This window comes from Coenobita brevimanus, chromosome 61 (assembly GCF_032717465.1).
Source record: "Coenobita brevimanus isolate Jiangsu-jjx chromosome 61, ASM3271746v2, whole genome shotgun sequence".
In the NCBI taxonomy this organism is placed as follows: domain Eukaryota; kingdom Metazoa; phylum Arthropoda; class Malacostraca; order Decapoda; family Coenobitidae; genus Coenobita; species Coenobita brevimanus.
Genome location: NC_137014.1, coordinates 44,726,308 through 44,735,539, shown reverse-complemented (window position 1 = coordinate 44,735,539; position 9,232 = coordinate 44,726,308). Strand labels below are relative to the sequence as shown.

The 9,232-nt window shown below is 44.7% G+C and overlaps 1 protein-coding gene across 1 annotated transcript; it reads left to right on the top strand.

The window, feature by feature from the left end:
* Window positions 1–403: 403 nt before the first annotated feature.
* LOC145403786 (uncharacterized) lies at window positions 404–3,964 on the top strand. Its single transcript, XM_080275465.1, has 4 exons — window positions 404–646; window positions 1,096–1,199; window positions 3,181–3,286; window positions 3,756–3,964. The coding sequence occupies exons 1-4, from the start codon at window positions 404–406 to the stop codon at window positions 3,891–3,893; spliced, it is 591 nt and encodes a 196-aa protein (XP_080131591.1). The 3' UTR covers window positions 3,894–3,964.
* Window positions 3,965–9,232: the final 5,268 nt, after the last annotated feature.

Below are 9,232 nucleotides of genomic sequence, written 5' to 3'. Positions count from 1 at the left end.
TCCTCCCTTTTTGTATTTTTTTTTACTCTTTATTTTTCTTCCTTACATTCCTTCTTCATCCTTCTTCCCATCTACCTCCTCCCCTTGCTCCTTCCCCTACCCCTTTCCTTGCATTTTTCTTGTTACTGTTTTTCTAAACCTTTTGTCTTTTTCCCTTTGTCATTTTCCTGTGCATGTTTTCATAGATTCGTTTTTTTTTGTGTGTGTCTTCTCTTTTTTCCAACATTTATATATTTTTTCTCTTTCTCTCCTCTGTCACTTTTCTCTGCATGTTTTCAGTTTCTCTTCGTATCCTTCTTCTGTCTTCCTTACATCTTTTCACCACACTTGCCCTCCCTCCCCCCCCTTGTGCCCCGCCCTGCCCTTTCCACTCCTCTGCAGCGTGCTTGGCGGTGTACACGTGATGATCACATGGCAGGGGCTGGCCACGTCCCCCCACCACCCACACCCTGACCCTGCCCATCGCTATATAAGCCCCTCCGTCAGCCCATCGCCGAGACCCACTGGCGGCCTCGAGCGTAGCGGTGCAGGGCGAGACCTACGTTTGGTTCGCACCTTCGTCCCAGGCTCTCCCAGTCGGCTCCCTCACCTCAGCTCCCTCAACTCCCCTCACACTGTCGCCTCAAGCCCCCTCCGTCTTCTTAAGGTAAGCTGCTGCCGCCACGACTAACACCTTCACGCGTCCTATCTTCACGCCACAGGAAAAAGTGACAGTGAGAGCCTTTCATATTTCCTTCCACAAATTTTCTTTTTTCAGTGATTTTGGAAGATACGGCACTCAGTGGAAATGAAGGAACAGTTCCAGTGCATTTAAGAAAGACTTCAGTATTGCTTTTTTATTCTGATTGTCGCCAGGGGATGTCGGCTCATTTCAGGGTAGCGCCCCGACCCAAAAGAATCAACATCATGAATTGTGACGATATTCAAACATCGTATATTGTTCAGATTGAAGAATTACGCCAGCTCTGAACAAGTATCTCCCAAACACACATTTTTACTGATGTGGGTATAATGCCAACAATACGACCTGCCCACTGACTGACCCACGACCTGACTCTATTGCTTAACTGACCAATTTTCCCCTCCCCTCCCCAGCTGCCCCCACACCCACCCCACCACACCACCACCACCACCATGAAGCCGCACACCACCGCCACCGTCCTCCTCCTCGTGGTTGGCTCCCTGATGCTCCTCCTCCAGTGAGTACCACCTCGTCTTTGAGTCTTGGCTCGTCAACGTAACCCTTTCGCAGCCTGTTACCTAATCCGCTCTCCACTTCAGGTATCGTTACATTATTTCACAACGGAGAGAGGCTTAAATATTGAAAAAAATTAAGGAAAACTTCGTATTTAATTTTAGCTTCCAACGGGCGATTTTATTCACTTCATTAAAGTCACTGCAGCCACAGGGTTAAGAGTCCTAACACCTCTTCTCTAGCGATTAATTTTGCATAGTACATCTTAATTTCTCTTTCTTTCTTCTTACTCTCTTTTTCTAAATATCTTTTCTTTCCTTCTTTCTTTCCTTCTTTCTTTCCTTCTTTCTTTTTTTCCACAGTGAGCGAAAAGTGTCATTCGGAGATGTGAGAGTGCAAAAGCTAAATATTTCAAAACATCAGCTCAGTAAGACTTTTCAATACGCTTCGCTGGCTTTCAATATTTTTCGAATAAAATTTTTAAGATGGTGGATGCTCTTGCTCTACCTTCTTTACATTTTTCATCACTTACATACAAGTGAATATTACCAACCCACACACAGAAAAATACCAGTCACGAAGAAGTGTTAGGGCGTCTCCTATGCCTACGCGAATGCAGCTGTGTCTTCGAGTCGTATTTTCACACGTACGGGGAACTCCAAAACACTTTTCCCTGAGCGGTTTATTTTGCTCCCTACACCTTGTCCTTCTTGTGTCTTATAAATTTTTAATATTGCAGAGGAAAAAGTGTAACGAAATCGAACCACTTAGAAAAATCTATCGTATTTTGTTTGTCGACATTAATAACACAAGGATAGCACGCCAGATAATATTCATTGTAATCCCATAAAATAACTTGAGAAATTTGATAAGGATAGGGTACAGTACAACATAGCGTCTTAAAAGTGCTTCCTAACGCCTCCTCCATAGCGATTTATTTTGTGTATTATATCTTAAGTATTTCCTGTTTCCGCTTTATTTCACATCAGTAACGGGCAAAAGGCTACCGAGGCGCAATGTCCAAAATGAATCGCAAACGTAGAGGGGTAAAGAGATTCAGGAAGGCACTAAGAATTCGACCGCTAAACTAATCCAAAGAAATCGCCATCGTAGAGGTCTTTGGTTCCTTCTTTCTTGCATTAAAAAATAAATAAAAACGAGATCTCAAGAGCCCCCAGAGTGCTACCCCCAACGGAAGAAAATCCCGCCCTTTGTCAACTAACAGAAAAAATCGCCGAAGCAAAGGTATTACGAAATCTCAAGAGCCCCCACCCATTAAGCAGAAAATTCCTCCCAATATTTACTAATCGGCAACTCCCCCTGTGTGTTGCCAGTGTGCGCTATTTAACAACCTAGACGTGTAGAAGGACGTGCCTGGTAACGATTCTATGGCCTTAGCAACAACGTACACCTCAGCTACACCACTTTAGCACCTCATCCTTACTCCCTAGCACCTCTTCCTTAGTGATTTATGTTTGGATATGGCATGGGTTACATCTTTTTGCTCTTTTCGGATACGGCATGGGTAATATCCTTTTGCACGTTATTTATACAGTGTGTGACGATATTGGAAGGATTATGTAACGCACAAGAGAAGAGTAAGATGTAACATTAATAATAAATCGCTTAGGAAAATACGTAAGGAGCTTCACTGTCTTAAATACTTTTTATGCAATGTTTTAATGTACTTTCTGTAACCACGAGAACACAGACCTGAAACTGTACTCTTTTTTACTCTAACTTGGCCTAAAATTGCCATCCCTCCATCGCGAATGCCGAGTGGTAGCAGTCGACTAATACTAGAATATGATGCTAGTCACGAAGAAGTGCTATGGCAAGGATTTAGAGACAACATTCCGCCAGTGAATAACGTGGAATAAGCTGCTATAGGACAAAAAAATCTGGGCCAAGTTAAGGTGAAAAGAGTATAATTATGACTGATGTTAAATGTTGTGTGTGTTGACTGGTGTGTGGTATGCCCGCAGGGAAGGGAGCGCCGCGCCCCGTTGCCCCCTGCAGCCCAAACGCAACCCTCAAGGATGCAAGTACGGCATTGCTCTTGACTGGTGCCACAACGAAGTGTGTGCAAAGGTGAGCACCAGGGTCAAGCGTCCTACAGTACATTGAGGCTTATGTGAGAAATTTGCCATATCTGTTTATATATCTTATGTCTGTCTATTTGTCTATATATCTCGCTATATTTTTATCAATCTGTCGATCTATCTATCTTTCTGTGTCTGTATATCTATCATTATTTGTCCAGGTATATCTCATTTTTCTTCTGTCTATCTGTCAAATTGTCTACTATATAATCTATCTATATATACTTGTGTGTGTGTGTGTGTGTGTGTGTGTGTGTGTGTGTGTGTGTGTGTGTATACCTAACTATTCAACCACCTATCCATCTATATATCTATGTTACGTGTGTCGTATGGTGTTACGAGTGTTATATTAATGTGTTGCGGTGTTATGGTGTGTTATATCTATGTGTTGTGGTGTATATCAATGTGCTGTGGTGTTATGGTGTGCTGTATTAATGTGGTGTACTGTGCTGCCTCAGGGTCCCGGTGAGAGCTGTGGAGGGTACCGGAACATGAACGGTGAGTGCGGCGAGGGGACGTTCTGCCAGTGTAACGTGTGCTACGGGTGCTCCCCCTTCGACAACACCTGCAACACGCCCATTATGCACACCTGTTAACTCCACACCTGCCCATCATGCACACCTGTTAACTCCACACCTGCCCATCATGCACACCTGTTAACTCCACACCTGCCCATCATGCACACCTGTTAACTCCACACCTGCCCATCATGCACACCTGTTAACTCCACACCTGCCCATCATGCACACCTGTTAACTCCACACCTGCCCATCATGCACACCTGTAAACTCCACACCTGCACATGCACCGCGCCCGCAACCATATCCACATCGTACCCAGACATCGCCCGCATCCACACTGTGCACACACCGAGTTTGCAGTCGCACCCACACCGTCCCCACACTACGCCTGCAACCACACTATACCCACACCGCGCTAGCAACCACACCGTGCCTGCAACCACTCCCACAATTCAGCCACACCCACACCCACACCATACTCACACTGCAGTTGCACCCACAAAGCACTTACAACCACATCCACACCATACCCTCAACCTCACCCACACCATACTCACACTGCACCCACAAGCACACCACGCAGGCGTAAATCCTCACACACACACACACACACACACACACACACACACACACACACACACATCACATCACATATGGACAGAGAGCCGTATCTCCAGCTGGCCTCGGAGATTCAGCAACACCTCTTCCTTAGCGATTTATTTGTGTATATTACACCTTCACATCCCTCGTTGGGTGTTGGCAGAAATTACCTTGATATAAGAAACACATCAGGGATATAAAAAGGAAAGTATGTTGTAAGGTGGAGAGTAAATCGCCGAGGAAAAGTCACTACGAAGTCTCCCATGCCCAACGGAATATGGCCGATGAGAAAGAGTCCTGGCAGAGGAAAAAGTTAAACATGTACACAGAATTAACTTTTTTCGCTGTTTTCGTATAAGAATTTAAGACTAACACCGATTTTTTTTTAATGCTTCCGGCAGCTAAAAAGTTGAGAAAACATCTGAATGAACTTTTTCGCTGTCGTGGAAGTACCTACGTGTTCTGTTCAGGTTAACATCAGATCGTTTACTCAGCCAAGTTCAAAACAGTAAAAAGGAAAAAAAATCGACTCACTCTTGGACCCGTTCCGGTAAATTAGTCAGGCTAATACTCGTGGCTTTGTGTAGTCCTGAGTCCAAAGAGTGAAAATGGAAAAAAAAAATCGACTAGCCCTTGGACTCGTTTGGATAAATACTTCAGACCAATACTCGGTGGTTCTGGTCAGTGAATTGAAGCCGTTGCAGTCCAAGGGTTAAAAGCTGTCTCGACTTACCCTTCACCTTTTCACTGGCGGTCAAAGGGTAAAGGAATCAACCAGAAGTATAACTATTCACTCACTGGCTTTAACATCCATACAGATAGTTTATGACCAGTGTACCAAGCACCTCTCAGCTTGAAAGGTTAGGTGGACTATACTTGCCGCCAATCAACTTGTCTGATAAGCCCCGCCCCACTTCAGGAAAGGGGCGGGGATTAACGGACAAGTTGGCTGGCGGCGGATATAGTAGTGATCACAGAGAACACACAGAGGAAGATCAACCCAGGCGAGTTGTACGCATATCGATGCCATTTGTACAGAAGATCAGTACTGAAGCGTGGTGGTGGGGGCCAGATGTGCTTAAAATATATCCCCCTAAAGAGCTGCTGTACCCCCAAAAAAGAGTGCCCAAACGTTACTGCACTTCAAAAAGAGTTAATGTGCTCCAAAAAAGAGTTAATGTGCGCCAAAAAAGAGTTTATGTGCCCCAAAACATGTTAATGTAAGTCAAAACTAGTTAATATACCAACAGTTAATGTCCGCCCAAAAGAGCTCATTAAAGTGGAACCTCTAATCTCGTGCAGGACAGACGGGTGGACTCGGATTGTTCGGACTACTCTTGCCAGTGTTTGGGGGGGGAAGACGAAAATGGTCAGCCATATTGGTCCCTGTGCAGTTGATCGGCATTAATTTCTGTCTATTCAAGTCACGTTCCACCACCATGCTTTGAAACTCATCCTCTTAATCAGCCATTTGTTGAGATATGTTTTGACACCTCATATTGATATCTAAATTACATACAGCTAGGGAAAGGGGCAGCAGTTAATTATATAGCATACTCACAGATAAATGCCCCAAACCCAAACTGTATACTGCCAATCTGGGGTATAACTCGCGTGGATGTGTACTATACACTGTTGTCCGCAGTATATAAGCGCTTGTGATATACCAGTACAAATATCCATAGCTCTAGGGACATTTATATTTTGTTAATTATGCAACATGGCAATGCAATTAGTGTATTATGTATATAGGGTTATAATCACGTACGATAGACCAGGTTGGATATCGTAATGATACCACTATTAATAATGGTAAATTCCAGTCTTGTAATACCAGATGGTGGTGTAGGAACCCAAGGCTAGGCTAAGGTACACCAGGCAACCCCAGTGACCTCAGACTTCCCGACCTCAGTATCCTCCTTGGTCACCTCATAAATTCTTGGCCACGCCTTGGTTCCTCAGTTTTTAAATCCTCACTACGTCCATGTCTCCACTGACCTCTTCCTTAACCCCCTGGGGACTGGAATCAACACCACCAGTATATAGGAACTTTTAAAAATCTAACCCCCGTATATAGGATCTTTTAAAACTGTTACCCCGATGAAAAAAAGAGATCTAAAGATGGCCGATCTCCATCCCCACCCGCCACACACCCTGACCATACCAAATATTTATTACATAACACATTGTAACTAAATATTTATGCCCTCTGATTACTGTTTTTATAAGGGAAGAACCTCTCCTTCAGATCTCCCAAAAGGACAGTGGGCTAGGGTGTTGATGATGATGGTGATATACGTATTGTTATAACCCCTGCCCCACCTCTACATGTATTTGTTTACTTAAAATAGAAAGCCAGAAGTTGTCAGGATGATGATGATGATTCAGTGTCACATTATCCTCCCTCTCTCTATCAGACTATCTATCCATTTATCTGTCTATTTTACCTACTTGTCTGTCTGTCTATCTATCTATCTATTTGTCTGTCTATGTATCTATCTGTCTATCTGTCCACTTACCTACTTAATTACTTATTAGTCAGTCGATCAGTAACCCAAATCTCTCCATCTCTCTATCCATCCATCTATCTATCTATCTGTCTATCTATTCACCGATGTGCAATAGCCCTCCGATGTGCAATACGGCCTGCAATGTGCAATACGAGGCCCCCTGGTGCCAAAGTGAGAAAGTGTGTTGTGGCAGCTCACAAAAACTCACGCTCAAGTGGACGGCTCATCCACTTGTGACCAGCAAATAAAAATAAAAAAATATTCATGTGTTTTTTATTTTCCCTTTTCCTTCCTCCTTTTGTACCGCCAGGAGCAAAAGTTCGCCGACGATTCTAAGCCAGCATTTTGTCCTATCTTCCTTATTCCTCATTCCTCCCCAGTCGACAGTGACATTCCTTCCTTGTTCCGTGCTTCCTATTCCTGTCACATAAAATTCATTCAGAGAGGTGTAGGCCAACTTTTTGCACCATTCATTCATCTGCCACACCCACTGCCACACCCACGCCCACACCAGCAGGCAGTCAGCGTTATCAGTGTCTATCCTGCATCATCCATTCATCTCCCACACCTACTGCCACACCCACGGCCACACCCGCAGACCGTCAGCGTTATCAATGTCTATCCTGCATCATCCATTTATCTCCTACACCCATTGCCACACCCACGCCCACACCCGCAGACTGAACCTTCCCCACACTACGTACGATACCATCAGGCGTTGCTAGTGGGGTGCTATGTATGGACGCCTTGGGTATTGGTTAGTTTGCTCAAATAACCCTTTTTTATGAGTCCGAATCTGAGCATAGACTTTCATAGCCCGTTTCCTAAGGTCCAGCTGTCTTCCTGAGCACCACAACCCTTCGCATGTCACCACTTCAGCGCTAATACCCACCGTTCATACTGAATACTTGCTAGGGCTTCATGGTAAGGCCTGGTGTGATGGTATTAACAGCGGTATTTTTATGACATGGCGGTGGGTCTTGTGAAGGATCTGGTATATATATTTTTAGGGAAATTCGGGAACTCTGTCTCCTGCCCCAGCCTGGTCTAGATATCGCGTCCTCTCACACAACAGACCACTTCCTAGACCACCTGACCATCCCGTGCGTCGTGAAGCACCAGGTATACGAGAGCGGCAGGTGTTTAGTTGGCTGCTGTTCGGTTGGTGAAAGTTCTGAATTATCACCACGCCCATACCAGCCGACCTACCATGCATATTTTAACAGGGTGTATTGCTCCCTCCCTGCCACCCCCCCCTCCCCTCCGCCCACCCCACCCACATTTCCAACACCCCCCCATCGATCACCAGCCACTTCAGAACGATTACTTTTTTCTCATTTCATTCTAAGTGCCCCTTGACGATTTTTTCTTTTTTTTTTATTTTATTATTATTGTTATATATATATATATATTTTTTTTTTTTTGCTGAGGAAAGACTTTTCGAAATTTAGGGTTTAAAATTTAGGGTTTAAGGGTTCAAAGTAGCTCCCATAAACCCCTAAAATCCGTCCTAAGCTGAATGATGTCGTCTGGCGGTAGCAGGAGTAAAGGTAAGTCGCTGCATGGAAGGGGTTAGGGAGAAAAAATGTCCCCCACCCCCCCGCTCCCTGTCAATACCTTCCAATATACACTGTCAATCTTAACAGGGTGTGCTCCCCCCTCCCCCCACCATGCCAACTCTCGTCAAAGATAATGATGAAAGTAGTGAAGAAAGACTTTAAAACAGGAAGGAATGTGGGTGTGGGTAGCAGAGGTACACACACACACACACACACACACACACACAGATACACACACACACACACACACACACACACACACACACACACACACACACAAACATACAAACAGACGCACACAAAAACACACACTCACAATCACACACACACGCAAATATATATACACACTCAAACACACACATATACACACACACAAACACATACACACACAAGCACATACACACAAATAATCAGTGAGGAAGTGAGTGGTGATGACGGGGGGAAGGGGTGTGTGTGGAGGATGTCCGCACTTCCTCTTACACACACACACACACACACACACACACACACACACACACACACACTTTCTGACTTCTGTATTGGTTTCCTCTCTCTCTCTCTCTCTCTCTCACACACACACACACACACACACACACACACACACACACACACACACACACACACACACACACACACACACACCCTGACCCACATCCAGGCGCTAAGGTCAGGTCACACACACACTCACACACAACAATGGCATATTTAGCGCCATTTTCTTGATCTGAGTGACACCATGGACGGG

What these genes read in the sequence shown, in the direction of transcription:
- LOC145403786 (XM_080275465.1), top strand. Translation starts at nt 404, where the DNA reads ATGATCACATGGCAGGGGCTGGCCACGTCCCCCCACCACCCACACCCT. An exon ending in TCCCTGATGCTCCTCCTCCA is followed by an intron (nt 1,200 to 3,180) that starts GTGAGTACCACC and finishes GTATGCCCGCAG; the next exon opens with GGAAGGGAGCGCCGCGCCCC. An exon ending in ACAACGAAGTGTGTGCAAAG is followed by an intron (nt 3,287 to 3,755) that starts GTGAGCACCAGG and finishes GTGCTGCCTCAG; the next exon opens with GGTCCCGGTGAGAGCTGTGG.